The 20,030-nt window shown below is 46.8% G+C and overlaps 1 protein-coding gene across 1 annotated transcript in view; it reads left to right on the top strand.

Annotated features, from left to right (window-relative positions):
• Positions 1-9,330: 9,330 nt before the first annotated feature.
• The window catches only part of TMEM161A (transmembrane protein 161A), a 61,092-nt gene continuing 50,392 nt past the window's right edge, over positions 9,331-20,030 (top strand). Inside the window, exon 1 of the mRNA XM_073661033.1 lies at positions 9,331-9,474. Within this exon, the coding sequence (XP_073517134.1) occupies positions 9,472-9,474 (3 nt within the window). The 5' untranslated portion in view covers positions 9,331-9,471. The remainder of the gene's footprint in view (positions 9,475-20,030) is intronic.

Below are 20,030 nucleotides of genomic sequence, written 5' to 3'. Positions count from 1 at the left end.
CATGAGACAAGACTGGTGGTAGCGCTCACCTCTTCTTCTCCGAATAAGCTGTTTTCCAGATGTCCCAAACAATCGAAAAGGGGATTCATCAGAGAAAATGACTTAGCCCCAGTCCTCACCAGTCCACTCCCTGTACCTTTTGCAGAATATCAGTCGGTCCCTGATGTTTTTTCTGGAGAGAAGTGGCTTCTTTGCTTCCCTCCTTGAAACCAGCCCTTGCTCAGTCTCCGCCTCACAGTGCGTGCAGAAGCACTCACACCAGCCTGCTGCCATTCCTGAGCAAGCTCGGCACTGCTGGTAGTCCGATCCTGCAGCTGAAACAGTTTTAAGATACGGTCCTGGCGCTTGCTGGTCTTTCTTGGGCGCCCTGGAGCCTTTTTGACAACAATGGAAGCTCTCTCCTTGAAGTTCTTGATGATGCGATAGATTGTTGACTGAGGTGCAATCTTTGTAGCTGCGATACTCTTCCCTGTTAGGCCATTTTTGTGCAGTGCAATGATGGCTGCACGTGTTTCTTTAGAGATAACCATGGTTAACTAAAGAGAAACAATGATACCAAGAACCAGCCTCCTTTTAAAGTGTCCAGTGATGTCATTCTTACTTAATCATGACTGATTGATCGCCAGCCCTGTCCTCATCAACCACCACACCTGTGTTAATGGATCAATCACTAAAACTATGTTAGCTGCTCCTTTTAAGGCAGGACTGCAATGATGTTGAAATGTGTTTTGGGGGTTAAAGTTCATTTTCTGGGCAAATATTGACTTTGCAAGTACAGTAATTGCTGTTAAGCTGATCACTCTTTGACATTCAGGAGTATATGCAAATTGCCATTACAAAAAATGAAGCAGTAAACTTTGGAAAAATTACTATTTGTCTCATTCTCAATACTTTTGGCCATGACTGTATAACTGTATTATAATCTCTTATATGTTCTGCAGGACTGGTATCTAGCAATATGTCACCATATGGCGGTAATAGCAGTGCTGGTCTTTGAATAGAGATTATTTTCAGCAACAGTGCGGTCATCTGCTGAGGTTCTCCTACATCCACTATTCGGGTGCGCCACCATAGTTGTAACCAGAATTACCTGGTTAGGGGCCCACGCAGAAGTTTCACCCCCCCTGAACCAAAACTCTAGCTACACCTCTGCTCAGTACACAACATTGTGGGTTATAAATAATTTAATGTATTGTAATGTATTGTGCTGAATGTATAATGCAATTTATTTGTGCATAAGATTTAGGGAAAGTATAGAATACAGTTTAAGGCTTAGGTTAGAGATAGCTAGTGACTTTAGATAGATGAGGACATAGGGTATAGTATAAAGTTGATAGATTAAATTAGGAAAGAGAAATATGCAGAAGTGGGCACATTAGGTATAGGAAGTGGAGCACAGGGTTAGATGCAGTTAATATGTTCTGGACCAGCCCAGCATGGGAGGGGACAGGGTCGTACAAAAAGGGGAGCACTTCCTGGTTAGATCAGTTGATTAGATTGAGAGGTAAATTGAAGCAAAGTGAGAGTTCAAGGCCAGAGTGCCGGTGTTAGAACCCTCCTGTTTGTTTTTTCCATCTTGTGTTTTGTGGTCACGTGACCATCTGCCTTTATATTCCAGATCCGCCCTTGTGGCTGTGCTGGACTTCAGTGTTTGACTGTTTTTCTAGCCTGGTGCTTCCTTGCCTTTCTCTTTCAAGTTCGCTTGGTCCTCTGGGACCTTTAGTACTTTTTTGTCACTTTGTCTTTTTGTGTTCTGCAACAACTTCTCTGTTTACGAGGTGTCCCATTTTTTGTTCCAGTCCTTAGTTCTTTTAGGGACCCCTCCCTTAATTCTATAGGTCTTCGTTCAGACTAGCCGAGGACTAAGGAGGATCTGTTCACTAGGAACAGGCAGCCCGCTACATCGTAGTCTTACTGTAGGGACAGCTTTCCCCTATCTTTCCTTAGTACTTGTTGCAGATCATAACAGTAAGTCCAGCCCAAAAAAAAACTAAAAGGAAAGAAATTTGGGGATCAGCATGGTTTCCGTCTAGGATTTGGCTCAACGCCTGCAGGGATTGTCTCTGGAGGTGGCCGAGCTTCAGCAACATGTGAGTAGCTGTTCTGGAGCGCATTTTGTCGAACCCAAGGTGGGACTGCCTGATGTTTTTTATGGTAAACAGCAAGATTTTTTTTCCTTTAAAAATGCTTGTTTGTTATATTTTTGTTTGAGACCAAGGTCCTCTGGGAATGAATCACAGCGCATTGGTTTTATTATGTCACTTTTGCGCAATGAACCACAGGGGTGGGCCTTTTCTCTCCAACCTAATGATCCGTGTTTAAGGTCTGTTGAAGAATTTTTTTATGCTATGGGGCTATTATATGACGATCCTGATCGAGTCTCATCTGCTGAATCAGAACTCAGACGTTTGAATCAGGGGTCAGATGATGTTGAAAATTATTGCACACACTTCAGGAGATGGGCTTCAGAAGTTAAGTGGAATGATCCTGCGCTGAGATGTTTATTTCTTGCTGGTCTGAGTGAAAGGGATAAGGATCTGCTAATTGCATTCCCGGCACCTGAGACTCTGCAGGATGCTATGCAGTTACACTGTTCGTATAGACAGGAGACTGAGGTGCCGGCTCAATGAGGTAAAGACTCCTGTAATGCGAGGTCCTAGTCTCCAGAAAATCTGCTCTGACGGAGGAGAACGATGGAGGTTGGGGGGATGTCACTCCGCTCTCAGGAAAGAGACCGGAGGTTCGCCGAGGGATTGTGTCTTTATTGTGGTAAAGCTGACCATTTGATTAAGTATTGTGAGCGTCGTTTAAGTAAAGAAAAAAAAAAGGTTAGGTATGCCTGTATAGCTTGTTTATGCTCTGCAGGAGTATTTCTTTCTGGGAGTACTACTCTGCAGGGAGATTTGATTGAATTTCAGGTATTTGTGGATTGTGGTTCAACACTTAATGTGATTGATAAAGGGTTTTTGGAACACCTTAAATTGAAATCCAAACCTTTGTCATCACCTATTTCTGTGATTGCAATTGATAACACTTCTTTGAAATGTATTACTCACAAGACTGCTGCATTTCCCCTCACTATCAATGGAGTTCACCAAGAAATTTTGGACTTGGTTGTTTTAGATAATTTACCCTCTCCAGTTGTTCTAGGATTGCCTTGGTTAAAACTGCACAATCCTTTATTGAACTGGTCTACAAATGTGATTAAGTCTTGGAGTCCGAAGTGCTATGATAAATGTTGTAATGGTCGCATTGCTGAGGTGGAAAAAGGGGAATTACTGGTACCTATTCAAGATTTTTGGAGTTTTTTTTCCGAGGAGGAATCGCAAGTTTTACCTCCTAATAGGGATTATGATTGCGCCATTGAGTTTGTTCCGGGAGCTACTCTTCCCAAGAGTTGCTTGTTTAATCTGACTATCCCTGAAAGAAAGGCCTTGGAGGAGTACATACAGACTAGCCTGGCTGCTGGTCACATTAGACCTTCTAAGTTGCCTGTGGCAGTTGGATTTTTCTTTGTTAAAAAAAGGACGGCGGTATATGTCCATGTCTGGATTTTCGTGAAATTAATAAGATTACCGTACGCAATTCCTACCCATTGCCGTTAATTCCTGACTTGTTTAACCAGTTACTGGGGGCCAAGTGGTTCTCCAAAATTGATCTCCGGGGGACATACAATTTGTTACGAGTGAAGGAGGGTGATGAATGGAAAACTACTTTTAACACTCCGGTAGATCATTTTGAGAATCTGGTGATGCCTTTTGGTCTTACCAATGCACCTGCATTTTTTCAGAACCTTATTAATGACATCCTGAGACCTTTGATTGGTAAGAATGTGGTTGTGTATTTGGATGACATTTTGATTTACTCACCAGATCTAGAGTCCCATTGGCAGAGTGTACGTGAAGTTTTGCAGTTATTGAGTAATAATTCACTCTTTGCTAAGCTGGAGAAATGTGAGTTCGCTGTGCAGAAAATTAGTTTTTTGGGCTACATTATCTCCAGCGAGGGCTTTGAGATGGACCCTGTGAAGGTTCAGGCTGTGCAGGAATGGCCATAGGCGTATTGGTTTGAAATCTATACAGAGATTTTTGGGTTTTGCCAATTATTACAGGAAATTCATTAAGAATTTTTCTGTAATTGTTAAACCTCTAACCGATCTCACCAGGAAAGGTGCGAATACGGTCCAGTGGACTACTGAGGCCATTGAAGCGTTTGAGTATCTCAAAGAGAGGTTCAGTTCTGCCCCTATCCTTATGCAGCCTGATGAGACCAAGCCTTTTTTGGTCGAGGTCGATGCTTCATCGGTGGGGGTTGGAGCAGTTTTGTCTCAGGAGAACAAGGGTGGAGTACATCCTTGTGCCTTCTTTTCGAAAAAAATTTCAGAAACCGAACTGAATTATGATGTTGGAAATCAGGAGTTGCTGGCTATTAAACTTGCGTTTGAACATTGGCGTCATTTTTTGGAAGGCGCTAGATTTCCTATTCAGGTTTTCATAGATCATAAGAATTTGATCTATCTGGATGCTGCCAAGCGCTTGAATGCCCGTCAAGCTAGGTGGGCACTTTTTTTTCTCGGTTTCATTTTTCTGTTACCTATATCCCTGGTACTAAGAATGTTAAAGCCGATGCTTTATCTCGCAGCTTCTCTCCTACGGTCGGTGCCGAGGAGGAGAGCATTTTACAGAAAGGAGTTGTGGTGGCGGCATTGGACTCCGTTTTGGAGAATGAGATTCTGCAAGCTCAAGATGATGCTCCATCTAACACTCACCATGGGAGGTTGTTTGTGCCTAGAGCCTTTAGGAGAGATTTGTTTGTGGAGTGTCATGAGTCTCGGTTGGCAGGTCATCCAGGAATTTCGGAGACTAAGAGACTTATCAGTCGCAGTTTTTGGTGGCCTGGATGGCAGAAGGAAGTCATCAAGTGGGTGCGTCAGTGTACTGTGTGTGCTAGGTCAAAGGCTTCACATACTCCTGCTGCGGGATCGCTTTGCCCTCTGGAGGTTCCTAGTGCGCCTTGGACGCATCTCACAATGGATTTTATTACTGATCTTCCTTTGTCCGAGGGTTTTACTGTCATCTGGGTGGTCGTGGACCCTTTTAGTAAGATGTGTCATTTGGTTCCATTCATTAAGTTGCTCTGCGCCAAGACACTCGCTAAGGCGTTCGTTAAGGAGATTGTCAAGCTCCATGGCATTCCCACGGATATTGTTTCTGATAGAGAACCTCAGTTTGTGGCTCGCTTTTGGCGTGCTTTTTGTGACAGGTTGGGAGTCCATTCGTCATTTTCGTCTGGTTATCATCTTAAGTCTAATGGACAGACTGAAAGAAAGAACCAGGATGTTGAACAGTTTTTGCGTTGTTTTGTGGCAGACAATCAAGAGGTGTGGTCTGAGTTTCTGCCTCTCGCAGAATTTTCTCTTAACAATCATACATCCTCCTATGCTGGGTGTTCTCCTTTTTTTTGTTGTACTGGGAGACATCCGTCTTTTGGTTCGTTCTCCAAATTGGGGTCGGCGGTGCCGGAGGAGGTGATTTGGAGAGTTTGGACTAATGTACGTTGCAACCTACAAGAGGCTAACAAGAAGTCCAAGAAGTATTTTGACAGGAAACGTAAGGAGGTTTTGTTTACTGTGGGTGACATGGTTTGGTTGTCCTCGAAGAACCTGCGGTTGAGGATTCCCTCTAAAAAGCTGGGTCCTAAGTTTGTGGGTCCATTTAAAGTGCTTCAGGTTGTTAACCTGTCTGCTGCTAGGTTGGATGTCCCTACATGTTTCCTTGTTGAAAAGGGCTGATGTATCTGATAGGGACGCCACTGTCACAGTTCCTCCTGTTGTGGAAGACGGCGAATATGAAATTTCTCGTATCTTGAATTCTAGATGGCATAGAGGGAGATTACAGTATCTTGTCTCCTGGAAGGGTTTCGGTCCCGAAGACAACTCTTGGGTAAGGACGGATGTTGTCTCTGCTCCTAGGCTTGCTAAAGCTTTCCACAGGAGGTTTCCGGATAGGCCTGGAGGATCCGGAGGATCCTCATAAAAGAGGGGGTACTGTTAGAACCCTCCTGTTTGTTTTTTCCATCTTGTGTTTTGCAGTCATGTGACCATCTGCCTTTATATTCCAGCTCCGCCCTTGTGGCTGTGCTGGACTTCAGTGTTTGACTGTTTCTCTAGCCTGGTGCTTCGGTGCCTTTCTCTTTTAAGTTCGCTTGGTCCTCTGGGACCTTTAGTACTTTTTTGTCAGTTTGTCTTTTTGTGTTCTGCAACAACTTCTCTGTTTAGGAGGTGTCCCATTTTTTGTCCCAGTCCTTAGTTCTTTTAGGGACCCCTCCCTTAATGCTATAGGTCTTCGTTCAGACTAGCCGAGGACTAAGGCGGGTCTGTTCACTATGAACAGGCAGCCCGCTGCATCGTAGGGATTCAGCTTAGTCTTACTGTAGGAACAGCCTTCCCCTATCTTTCCTTAGTACTTGTTGCAGATCATAACAGCCGGAGGGCATGAGAAGTACGGATTGTTCTGGCAGTATGAGAATGTCAACAACTTTCTTCAGCGGACATTCCTATAATATTCGGGACCTACAGCCTGAACTGGGCACTGGGAAGCTTGTCTTATTCCCTTCCAACAAGTGGAAGCCAGACAGAGAAACTAGTAAGGTAGACGGGTCTTATGGAAACTGCAAAGCTGGACAGAGTATCCCAGGTGCCAAAATAGCCATTAAGCGAAGGGATAGCTCAGGATGAAATAACGGAGAACATGGAAACGTACTGTACTGTAACATTAATTGAAATCTGACTGTTAAGTAAAGTTGGACTGTTTGATGATAAGCGGGTGTCCCCTGATTTGTGTGTGGCTGTTCCTGGACGAAAGGACGTGGATGCAGCGGAGGCCTCTGGCTTGAATGTGAGTACACTGCATTGTACACAGCGTGACACTAAGGGATTGGGACACTGTTTATTTGTGGGGTGCCGGCGTGTGCGGAGTCACTGTGACTCCCCGGCGCCTGCACAATAGAACCCTGCGGCGCAGTGCACAGACAAAACTGGGCAGGGAAGGAACAAAGCACGCTCTATGTGATTGGCGCTTTGCCAGGGAGAACAGTGCACGTCGCAGGGCCCTGTGATGTGCAGGTGAGGGGGGCAAAATGCTAACTAAGCACATAGGCGGTGATTTCAGGGATTACTAAGAAGGTAGGTGGGGATTTCTTGGCATCCAGGGGACGCCAAGCCTGTGCAAAACAGAGTTGATAAAAACACATTTCTCTGCAAGCAGACCTCTACTATGGGCCATACAGGTATGTATAGATTTACTTTTCTATAACCTGTATGCCCATATTAGAGGTCTGATATCTCCCACGGGGTGACAGATTCCCTTTAGAGGGGTTGTCCAGGACTAGTTTTTTTTTTCCTACTATGGGCTTAAAAACTAATAGGCAACTAGTTAACAGAGGCAGCTACCTGCCTATTCTAACTGGTGCCGGCTCAGAGCAGTCACAGACCGCTCCTGACGGCGATTCAACTGCTTAATGTCAGCACAGCTCTCTCTTCCGCTCTGCGCTGTTGACTGGGTGTGACTGCTGAACTTATGATGATCTTATGATTGGCAGCAGGGATCCGGCAGCTTAAGGCCAGTTTCACACGCCCGGATATTTCCGGTACCGGAGATATCCATGTCCCGTGTCCTTGTGTGTTTTACGCGTTGCATCCGTGTGCGGCTTGTGTGCAACATCAGGATCACACGGACGGGTGCCTGGGAATCAGTGCTACAGTTAGCGCTGTTCCCAAGCGCCGGTGCTGAACACTGCCCTTATCATGGTTCCCTGTCGGCACTGTGATCAGCACCAGCAGGGACAATGATGAAGATAGTAGTAGTGTCTGCTCCTGCAGTGTCCCCACTTGTAAAAATAAGAATAAAATCAAATCCATGCACTCACCTCTCCTAGGTGGCCCCTGCTGTAATCCATGCGACCGCTGATGCCGAGGAGCCAGGGAGAATAAAGCGGTGTCCTGTCACTCACTGAGCGCAGCTTTGGCGCATTCTCTCGAGTCCTCTGCAGCAGCAGTTGCATAGATTACAGCGTCGGACACCTAGGAGAGGCGAGTACATGGATTTTATTCTTATTTTTACAGGTGGGGACACAGCGGAAGCAGACACTACTACCCTCATCACTGTCCTTGCTGGTGCTGATCGCAGCGTGGGCAGGGAACCATGATGAGGGCAGTGTTCAGCACCCGGCGCTTGGGAATAGCGCTACCTGTACACTGATTCCCAGGTGCTGGTCCGTGTCACACTGATGACACAAGGATGTCATCCGTGTGGCACTTTTGCAGACCGTGTATCCGCAAAAAAACCTGACTTATCTCCTTGTGGAGCACACAGACACACGGTCCGTGAAAGCACACCGAGATGTGCACAGACACATAGATTTGAATGGGTCTACGTGTGGAAACTATCAGCACTTGTACCGGAGATAAGGACGTGTGAAGAACTGGCTGTCAATCAACGTAACGTGGACCGTCACACCCAGTCAACAGCGCAGAGCGGATGAGAAGCCGCTGCTCTGTCCACGTTGCGTCAGAATCGCCAGCAGGAGCGCTCTGTGCCAGCGGAGATCAGCGCCGGGCAGGTGGGTAGTAACTACCTGCCTGTTAGAGCTTAGCCCCATAGTAAACAATAGAATAAATAGTGGTGGATAGCCCCTTGAACAGAAGACAATGGCTCTCCGGGTACAGAAACACAACAGTTATTTATTTATTCTTGTATAAAACAGGGTTTATAGTGTGCAAAATATAAAAACCAAAAGCTGCAGTATATGCATGCATGTTATACTGCCACCATAGGATAACGCTAACGGGATAGTTACAGCCCAGACTGGCAGAAGAAAGCAGCTGTACTGAATACTGATGGACGTGCCCCCACCTCACACCGTGCTAGGCAAGGACTATACATGCCCCAGAAGTATGTGCACGTATAAGCCGCTGTGCAGGAACACAGGCCCTGAGAGACAGAGGCATGATGGGAAACGGGACACCTAATGTGTAATGTTCCCATAGAGCAGCCCCTATAGGGAAAAAGGAACGGCGGCATTGAAAACAGAAAGGCGCCATGCCGCAGAGCTCTAGCGCACCTCTCCTCCTGTGCGACATTAGAAAAGCGACTACATGGGAAGCCTCCAGCTGCCGCTGCTCTCACCACTACTACAACTCCCAGCATGCACTGCGTACAACCCAGCACTACCCGGATACACTGATGGAATATAAATAACAAAAGCTCCGCCCACTCCTTCCGAATCGGCACAGCCTATTGGTCTTTCTGCTGTCGATCATAGCGCGCTGGTGTTTTGATTGGTTTACAAGCCGAGACTGGTTTTAACTTCCTTAAAGGGACAGTGCACTGCCCTTCCTGCAGCTGTTCTGTTATCACATGGCAGGGGAAATGTGACTTACTCTTGGGCCACAATTGGAGCACGAACTTCAGCATGGTAAGAGCTTAAATGGTTAATGTCACGAGCTTCTTCATGAGATGTAGAAAGGAGTTTACTGAAGTGCTCGTAGCCGTCTGCATGGCACTGTATATCTGCTTAGATTAGAAAGTTGTTCTAGAAGTTTTTATGGGGATTAGGATTAGACAATGATACTTTACTTACTCATTGCGTCACTACAGTAAAGTGATGGAAGTGGCCAAAACAACCAATCAGTTCCCTGCTTTCATTTGATAACTTGTGCACAACATATATCCAGAGCCAGGAGTATGAATGGAGGGGGTAATGGAAGGTAGGATTACTGTACAGGAAGTATCCAGAGCCAGGAGGATGAATGGAGGCGGTAATGGAAGGTAGGTCTACTGTACAAGAAGTATCCTGAGCCAGGAGGATGAATGGAGGCGGTAATGGAAGGTAGGATTACTGTACAGGAAGTATCCTGAGCCAGGAGGATGAATGGAGGTGGTAATGGAAGGTAGCATTACTGTACAGGGAGTATCCAGAGCCAGGAGAATGAATGGAGGCAGTAATGGAAGGTAGCATTACTGTACAGGAAGTATCCAGAGCCAGGAGGATGAATGGAGGCGGTAATGGAAGGTAGGATTACTGTACAGGAAGTATCCAGAGCCAGGAGTATGAATGGAGGGGGTAATGGAAGGTAGCATTACTGTACAGGAAGTATCCAGAGCCAGGAGTATGAATGGAGGGGGTAATGGAAGGTAGCATTACTGTACAGGAAGTATCCAGAGCCAGGAGTATGAATGGAGGGGGTAATGGAAGGTAGCATTACTGTACAGGAAGTATCCAGAGCCAGGAGTATGAATGGAGGCGGTAATGGAAGGTAGCATTACTGTACAGGAAGTATCCAGAGCCAGGAGTATGAATGGAGGCGGTAATGGAAGGTAGGATTACTGTACAGGAAGTATCTAGAGCCAGGAGTATGAATGGAGGCGGTAATGGAAGGTAGCATTACTGTACAGGAAGTATCCAGAGCCAGGAGTATGAATGGAGGCGGTAATGGAAGGTAGGATTACTGTACAGGAAGTATCCAGAGCCAGGAGTATGAATGGAGGGGGTAATGGAAGGTAGGATTACTGTACAGGAAGTATCCAGAGCCAGGAGTATGAATGGAGGGGCTAATGGAAGGTAGGATTACTGTACAGGAAGTATCCAGAGCCGGGAGGATGAATGGAGGGGGTAATGGAAGGTAGCATTACTGTACAGGAAGTATCCAGAGCCGGGAGGATGAATGGAGGGGGTAATGGAAGGTAGCATTACTGTACAGGAAGTATCCAGAGCCGGGAGGATGAATGGAGGGGGTAATGGAAGGTAGCATTACTGTACAGGAAGTATCCAGAGCCGGGAGGATGAATGGAGGGGGTAATGGAAGGTAGGATTACTGTACAGGGAGTATCCAAAGCCGGGAGGATGAATGGAGGCTGCAATGGAAGGTAGGATTACTGTACAGGAAGTATCCTGAGCCAGGAGTATGAATGGAGGGGGTAATTGAAGGTAGGATTACTGTACAGGAAGTATCCAGAGCCAGGAGTATGAATGGAGGGGGTAATGGAAGGTAGCATTACTGTACAGGAAATATCCAGAGCCAGGAGTATGAATGGAGGGGGTAATGGAAGGTAGGATTACTGTACAGGAAGTATCCAGAGCCAGGAGTATGAATGGAGGCTGTAATGGAAGGTAGCATTACTGTACAGGAAGTATCCAGAGCTGGGAGGATGAATGGAGGCGGTAATGGAAGGTAGCATTACTGTACAGGAAGTATCCAGAACTGGGAGGATGAATGGAGGCGGTAATGGAAGGTAGCATTACTGTACAGGAAGGATCCAGAGCCGGGAGGATGAATGGAGGCGGTAATGGAAGGTAGGTCTACTGTACAAGAAGTATCCTGAGCCAGGAGGATGAATGGAGGTGGTAATGGAAGGTAGCATTACTGTACAGGGAGTATCCAGAGCCAGGAGAATGAATGGAGGCAGTAATGGAAGGTAGCATTACTGTACAGGAAGTATCCAGAGCCAGGAGGATGAATGGAGGCGGTAATGGAAGGTAGGATTACTGTACAGGAAGTATCCAGAGCCAGGAGTATGAATGGAGGGGGTAATGGAAGGTAGGATTACTGTACAGGAAGTATCCAGAGCCAGGAGTATGAATGGAGACGGTAATGGAAGGTAGGATTACTGTACAGGAAGTATCCAAAGCCATTAGGATGAATGGAGGGGGTAATGGAAGGTAGCATTACTGTACTGGAAGTATCCAGAGCCAGGAGGATGAATGGAGGCGGTAATGGAAGGTAGGATTACTGTACAGGAAGTATCCAGAGCCAGGAGTATGAATGGAGGGGGTAATGGAAGGTAGGATTACTGTACAGGAAGTATCCAGAGCCAGGAGTATGAATGGAGGGGGTAATGGAAGGTAGCATTACTGTACAGGAAGTATCCAGAGCCAGGAGTATGAATGGAGGCGGTAATGGAAGGTAGCATTACTGTACAGGAAGTATCCAAAGCCGGGAGGATGAATGGAGGCTGCAATGGAAGGTAGGATTACTGTACAGGAAGTATCCTGAGCCAGGAGTATGAATGGAGGGGGTAATTGAAGGTAGGATTACTGTACAGGAAGTATCCAGAGCCAGGAGTATGAATGGAGGGGGTAATGGAAGGTAGCATTACTGTACAGGAAATATCCAGAGCCAGGAGTATGAATGGAGGGGGTAATGGAAGGTAGGATTACTGTACAGGAAGTATCCAGAGCCAGGAGTATGAATGGAGGCTGTAATGGAAGGTAGCATTACTGTACAGGAAGTATCCAGAGCTGGGAGGATGAATGGAGGCGGTAATGGAAGGTAGCATTACTGTACAGGAAGTATCCAGAACTGGGAGGATGAATGGAGGCGGTAATGGAAGGTAGCATTACTGTACAGGAAGGATCCAGAGCCGGGAGGATGAATGGAGGCGGTAATGGAAGGTAGGTCTACTGTACAAGAAGTATCCTGAGCCAGGAGGATGAATGGAGGTGGTAATGGAAGGTAGCATTACTGTACAGGGAGTATCCAGAGCCAGGAGAATGAATGGAGGCAGTAATGGAAGGTAGCATTACTGTACAGGAAGTATCCAGAGCCAGGAGGATGAATGGAGGCGGTAATGGAAGGTAGGATTACTGTACAGGAAGTATCCAGAGCCAGGAGTATGAATGGAGGGGGTAATGGAAGGTAGGATTACTGTACAGGAAGTATCCAGAGCCAGGAGTATGAATGGAGACGGTAATGGAAGGTAGGATTACTGTACAGGAAGTATCCAAAGCCATTAGGATGAATGGAGGGGGTAATGGAAGGTAGCATTACTGTACTGGAAGTATCCAGAGCCAGGAGGATGAATGGAGGCGGTAATGGAAGGTAGGATTACTGTACAGGAAGTATCCAGAGCCAGGAGTATGAATGGAGGGGGTAATGGAAGGTAGGATTACTGTACAGGAAGTATCCAGAGCCAGGAGTATGAATGGAGGGGGTAATGGAAGGTAGCATTACTGTACAGGAAGTATCCAGAGCCAGGAGTATGAATGGAGGCGGTAATGGAAGGTAGCATTACTGTACAGGAAGTATCCAGAGCCAGGAGTATGAATGGAGGCGGTAATGGAAGGTAGGATTACTGTACAGGAAGTATTCAGAGCCAGGAGTATGAATGGAGGCGGTAATGGAAGGTAGGATTACTGTACAGGAAGTATCCAGAGCCAGGAGTATGAATGGAGGCGGTAATGGAAGGTAGCATTACTGTACAGGAAGTATCCAGAGCCAGGAGTATGAATGGAGGCGGTAATGGAAGGTAGGATTACTGTACAGGAAGTATCCAGAGCCAGGAGTATGAATGGAGGGGGTAATGGAAGGTAGGATTACTGTACAGGAAGTATCCAGAGCCAGGAGTATGAATGGAGGCGGTAATGGAAGGTAGCATTACTGTACAAGAAGTATCCAGAGCCAGGAGTATGAATGGAGGCGGTAATGGAAGGTAGGATTACTGTACAGGAAGTATCCAGAGCCAGGAGTATGAATGGAGGGGGTAATGGAAGGTAGGATTACTGTACAGGAAGTATCCAGAGCCAGGAGTATGAATGGAGGCGGTAATGGAAGGTAGGATTACTGTACAGGAAGTATCCAGAGCCAGGAGTATGAATGGAGGGGGTAATGGAAGGTAGGATTACTGTACAGGAAGTATCCAGAGCCGGGAGGATGAATGGAGGGGGTAATGGAAGGTAGCATTACTGTACAGGAAGTATCCAGAGCCGGGAGGATGAATGGAGGGGGTAATGGAAGGTAGCATTACTGTACAGGAAGTATCCAGAGCTGGGAGGATGAATGGAGGGGGTAATGGAAGGTAGCATTACTGTACAGGAAGTATCCAGAGCCGGGAGGATGAATGGAGGGGGTAATGGAAGGTAGGATTACTGTACAGGGAGTATCCAAAGCCGGGAGGATGAATGGAGGCTGCAATGGAAGGTAGGATTACTGTACAGGAACTATCCTGAGCCAGGAGTATGAATGGAGGGGGTAATTGAAGGTAGGATTACTGTACAGGAAGTATCCAGAGCCAGGAGTATGAATGGAGGGGGTAATGGAGGGTAGCATTACTGTACAGGAAGTATCCAGAGCCAGGAGTATGAATGGAGGGGGTAATGGAAGGTAGGATTACTGTACAGGAAGTATCCAGAGCCAGGAGTATGAATGGAGGCTGTAATGGAAGGTAGCATTACTGTACAGGAAGTATCCAGAGCCGGGAGGATGAATGGAGGCGGTAATGAAAGGTAGCATTACTGTACAGGAAGTATCCAGAGCTGGGAGGATGAATGGAGGCGGTAATGGAAGGTAGCATTACTGTACAGGAAGTATCCAGAGCTGGGAGGATGAATGGAGGCGGTAATGGAAGGTAGCATTACTGTACAGGAAGTATCCAGAGCTGGGAGGATGAATGGAGGGGGTAATGGAAGGTAGGATTACTGTACAGGGAGTATCCAGAGCCGGGAGGATGAATGGAGGCGGTAATGGAAGGTAGGTCTACTGTACAGGAAGTATCCTGAGCCAGGACGATGAATGGAGGCGGTAATGGAAGGTAGGATTACTGTACAGGAAGTATCCTGAGCCGGAGGATGAATGGAGGTGGTAATGGAAGGTAGCATTACTGTACAGGGAGTATCCAGAGCCAGGAGAATGAATGGAGACGGTAATGGAAGGTAGCATTACTGTACAGGAAGTATCCAGAGCCAGGAGGATGAATGGAGGCGGTAATGGAAGGTAGGATTACTGTACAGGAAGTATCCAGAGCCAGGAGTATGAATGGAGGGGGTAATGGAAGGTAGGATTACTGTACAGGAAGTATCCAGAGCCAGGAGTATGAATGGAGACGGTAATGGAAGGTAGGATTACTGTACAGGAAGTATCCAGAGCCAGGAGTATGAATGGAGGGGGTAATGGAAGGTAGCATTACTGTACAGGAAGTATCCTCAGCCAGGAGTATGAATGGAGGTGGTAATGGAAGGTAGCATTACTGTACAGGGAGTATCCAGAGCCAGGAGGATGAATGGAGGCGGTAATGGAAGGTAGGATTACTGTACGGGAAGTATCCAGAGCCAGGGGTATGAATGGAGGCTGTAATGGAAGGTAGCATTACTGTACAGGAAGTATCCAGAGCCAGGAGTATGAATGGAGGGGGTAATGGAAGGTAGGATTACTGTACAGGAAGTATCCAGAGCCGGGAGGATGAATGGAGGGGGTAATGGAAGGTAGGATTACTGTACAGGGAGTATCCTGAGCCAGGAGTATGAATGGAGGGGGTAATGGAAGGTAGGATTACTGTACAGGAAGTATCCAGAGCCGGGAGGATGAATGGATGCTGTAATGGAAGGTAGGATTACTGTACAAGAAGTATCCAGAGCCAGGAGGATGAATGGAGGGGATAATGGAAGGTAGGATTACTGTACAGGAAGTATCCAGAGCCAGGAGGATGAATGGAGGGGGTAATGGAAGGTAGCATTACTGTACAGGAAGTATCCAGAGCCAGGAGGATGAATGGAGGCAGTAATGGAAGGTAGGATTACTGTACAGGAAGTATCCTGAGCCAGGAGGATGAATGGAGGCAGTAATGGAAGGTAGGATTACTGTACAGGAAGTATCCTGAGCCAGGAGTATGAATGGAGGTGGTAATGGAAGGTAGCATTACTATACAGGGAGTATCCAGAGCCAGGAGGATGAATGGAGGCGGTAATGGAAGGTAGCATTACTGTACAGGAAGTATCCAGAGCCAGGAGTATGAATGGAGGCGGTAATGGAAGGTAGCATTACTGTACAGGAAGTATCCAGAGCCAGGAGTATGAATGGAGGCAGTAATGGAAGGTAGAATTACTGTACAGAAAGTATCCAGAGCCAGGAGTATGAATGGAGGGGGTAATGGAAGGTAGAATTACTGTACAGAAAGTATTCAGAGCCAGGAGTATGAATGGAGGGGTAATGGAAGGTAGGATTATTGTACAGGAAGTATCCAGAGCCGGGAGCATGAATGGAGGCGGTAATGGAAGGTAGGATTACTGTACAGGAAGTATCCTGAGCCAGGAGGATGAATGTAGGTGGTAATGGAAGGTAGGATTACTGTACAGGAAGTATCCAGATCCCGGACGATGAATGGAGGCTGTACTGGAAGGTAGGATTACTGTACAGGAAGTATCCAGAGCCAGGAGTATGAATGGAGGCGGTAATGGAAGGTAGGATTACTGTACAGGAAGTATCCTGAGCCAGGAGTATGAATGGAGGTGGTAATGGAAGGTAGGATTACTGTACAGGAAGTATCCAGAGCCAGGAGTATGAATGGAGGCGGTAATGGAAGGTAGCATTACTGTACAGGAAGTATCCAGAGCCAGGAGTATGAATGGAGGGGGTAATGGAAGGTAGGATTACTGTACAGGAAGTATCCAGAGCCAGGAGTATGAATGGAGGTGGTAATGGAAGGTAGCATTACTGTACAGGGAGTATCCAGATCCCGGACGATGAATGGAGGCTGTACTGGAAGGTAGGATTACTGTACAGGAAGTATCCAGAGCCAGGAGTATGAATGGAGGGGGTAATGGAAGGTAGGATTACTGTACAGGAAGTATCCAGAGCCGGGAGGATGAATGGAGGCTGTAATGGAAGGTAGGATTACTGTAGAGGAAGTATCCAGAGCCAGGAGGATGAATGGAGGGGGTAATAGAAGGTAGGATTACTGTACATGAAGTATCCAGAGCCAGGAGGATGAATGGAGGGGGTAATGGAAGGTAGGATTACTGTACAGGAAATATCCAGAGCCAGGAGTATGAATGGAGGGGGTAATGGAATGTAGAATTACTGTACAGAAAGTATCCAGAGCCAGGAGTATGAATGGAGGGGGTAATGGAAGGTAGGATTACTGTACAGGAAGTATCCAGAGCCAGGAGTATGAATGAAGGGGGTAATGGAAGGTAGGATTACTGTACAGGAAGTATCCAGAGCCAGGAGTATGAATGGATGGGGTAATGGAAGGTAGGATTACTGTACAGGAAGTATCCAGAGCCAGTAGTATGAATGGAGGCGGTAATGGAAGGTAGGATTACTGTACAGGAAGTATCCAGAGCCAGTAGTATGAATGGAGGGGGTAATGGAAGGTAGGATTACTGTACAGGAAGTATCCAGAGCTAGGAGTGTGAATGGAAACGGTAATGGAAGGTAGGATTACTGTACAGGAAGTATCCACAGCCAGGAGTATGAATGGAGGCAGTAATGAAAGGTAGGATTACTGTACACGAAGTATACAGAGCCGGGAGGATGAATGGAGGGGGTAATGGAAGGTAGCATTACTGTACAGGAAGTATCCAGAGCCAGGAGTATGAAAGGAGGGGGTAATGGAAGGTAGCATTACTGTACAGGATGTATCCAGAGCCAGGAGTATGAATGGAGGCGGTAATGAAAGATAGGATTACTGTACAGGAAGTATCCAGAGCCAGGAGTATGAATGGAGGGGGTAATGGAAGGTAGGATTACTGTACAGGAAGTATCCAGAGCCGGGAGGATGAATGGAGGGGGTAATGGAAGGTAGGATTACTGTACAGGGAGTATCCTGAGCCAGGAGTATGAATGGAGGGGGTAATGGAAGGTAGGATTACTGTACAGGAAGTATCCAGAGCCGGGAGGATGAATGGATGCTGTAATGGAAGGTAGGATTACTGTACAAGAAGTATCCAGAGCCAGGAGGATGAATGGAGGGGATAATGGAAGGTAGGATTACTGTACAGGAAGTATCCAGAGCCAGGAGGATGAATGGAGGGGGTAATGGAAGGTAGCATTACTGTACAGGAAGTATCCAGAGCCAGAAGGATGAATGGAGGCAGTAATGGAAGGTAGGATTACTGTACAGGAAGTATCCTGAGCCAGGAGGATGAATGGAGGCGGTAATGGAAGGTAGGATTACTGTACAGGAAGTATCCTGAGCCAGAAGTATGAATGGAGGTGGTAATGGAAGGTAGCATTACTATACAGGGAGTATCCAGAGCCAGGAGGATGAATGGAGGCGGTAATGGAAGGTAGCATTACTGTACAGGAAGTATCCAGAGCCAGGAGTATGAATGGAGGCGGTAATGGAAGGTAGCATTACTGTACAGGAAGTATCCAGAGCCAGGAGTATGAATGGAGGTGGTAATGGAAGGTAGCATTACTGTACAGGAAGTATCCAGAGCCAGGAGTATGAATGGAGGTGGTAATGGAAGGTAGCATTACTGTACTGGAAGTATCCTGAGCCAGGAGTATGAATGGAGGTGGTAATGGAAGGTAGCATTACTGTACAGGGAGTTTCCAGAGCCAGGAGGATGAATGGAGGCTGTAATGGAAGGTAGCATTACTGTACAGGAAGTACCCAGAGCCAGGAGTATGAATGGAGGGGGTAATGGAGGGTAGGATTACTGTACAGGAAGTATCCAGAGCCGGGAGGATGTATGGAGGGGGTAATGAAAGGTAGGATTACTGTACAGGGAGTATCCTGTGCCAGGAGTATGAATGGAGGGGGTAATGGAAGGTAGGATTACTGTACAGGAAGTATCCAGAGCCAGGAGTATGAATGAAGGTGGTAATGGAAGGTAGCATTACTGTACAGGGAGTATCCAGAGCCGGGAGGATGAATGGAGGGGGTAATGGAAGGTAGGATTACTGTACAGGGAGTATCCTGAGCCAGGAGTATGAATGGAGGGGGTAATGGAAGGTAGGATTACTGTACAGGAAGTATCCAGAGCCGGGAGGATGAATGGAGGCTGTAATGGAAGGTAGGATTACTGTACAGGAAGTATCCAGAGCCAGGAGGATGAATGGAGGGGGTAATGAAAGGTAGGATTACTGTACAGGAAGTATCCAGAGCCAGGAGGATGAATGGAGGGGGTAATGGAACATAGGATTACTGTACAGGAAGTATCCAGAGCCAGGAGTATGAATGGAGGGGGTAATGGAAGGTAGGATTACTGTACAGGAAGTATCCAGAGCCAGGAGTATGAATGGAGGCAGTAATGGAAGGTAGAATTACTGTACAGGAAGTATCCAGATCCCGGACGATGAATGGAGGCTGTACTGGAAGGTAGGATTACTGTACAGGAAGTATCCAGAGCCAGGAGTATGAATGGAGGCAGTAATGGAAGGTAGGATTACTGTACAGGAAGTATCCTGAGCCAGGAGGATGAATGGAGGCGGTAATGGAAGGTAGGATTGCTGTACAGGAAGTATCCTGAGCCAGGAGTATGAATGGAGGTGGTAATGGAAGGTAGGATTACTGTACAGGAAGTATCCAGAGCCAGGAGTATGAATGGAGGCGGTAATGGAAGGTAGCATTACTGTACAGGAAGTATCCACAGCCAGGAGTATGAATGGAGGCGGTAATGGAAGGTAGGATTACTGTACAGGAAGTATCCAGAGCCAGGAGTATGAATGGAGGTGGTAATGGAAGGTAGCATTACTGTACAGGGAGTATCCAGATCCCGGACGATGAATGGAGGCTGTACTGGAAGGTACTATTACTGTACAGGAAGTATCCAGAGCCAGGAGTATGAATGGAGGCGGTAATGGAAGGTAGGATTACTGTACAAGAAGTATCCTGAGCCAGGAGGATGAATGGAGGCGGTAATGGAAGGTAGGATTACTGTACAGGAAGTATCCTGAGCCAGGAGTATGAATGGAGGTGGTAATGGAAGGTAGGATTACTGTACAGGAAGTATCCAGAGCCAGGAGTATGAATGGAGGCGGTAATGGAAAGTAGCATTACTGTACAGGAAGTATCCAGAGCCAGGAGTATGAATGGAGGGGGTAATGGAAGGTAGGATTACTGTACAGGAAGTATCCAGAGCCAGGAGTATGAATGGAGGTGGTAATGGAAGGTAGCATTACTGTACAGGGAGTATCCAGAGCCGGGAGGATGAATGGAGGGGGTAATGGAAGGTAGGATTACTGTACAGGGAGTATCCTGAGCCAGGAGTATGAATGGAGGGGGTAATGGAAGGTAGGATTACTGTACAGG

This window comes from Phyllobates terribilis, unplaced genomic scaffold (genome assembly GCF_046119375.1).
Source record: "Phyllobates terribilis strain yellow unplaced genomic scaffold, ASM4611937v1 Scaffold_1__5_contigs__length_1240528914, whole genome shotgun sequence".
Classification (NCBI taxonomy): domain Eukaryota; kingdom Metazoa; phylum Chordata; class Amphibia; order Anura; family Dendrobatidae; genus Phyllobates; species Phyllobates terribilis.
The sequence above is the reverse complement of the archived record's forward strand: the minus strand, read 5'-3'. Positions and strand labels throughout refer to the sequence as shown.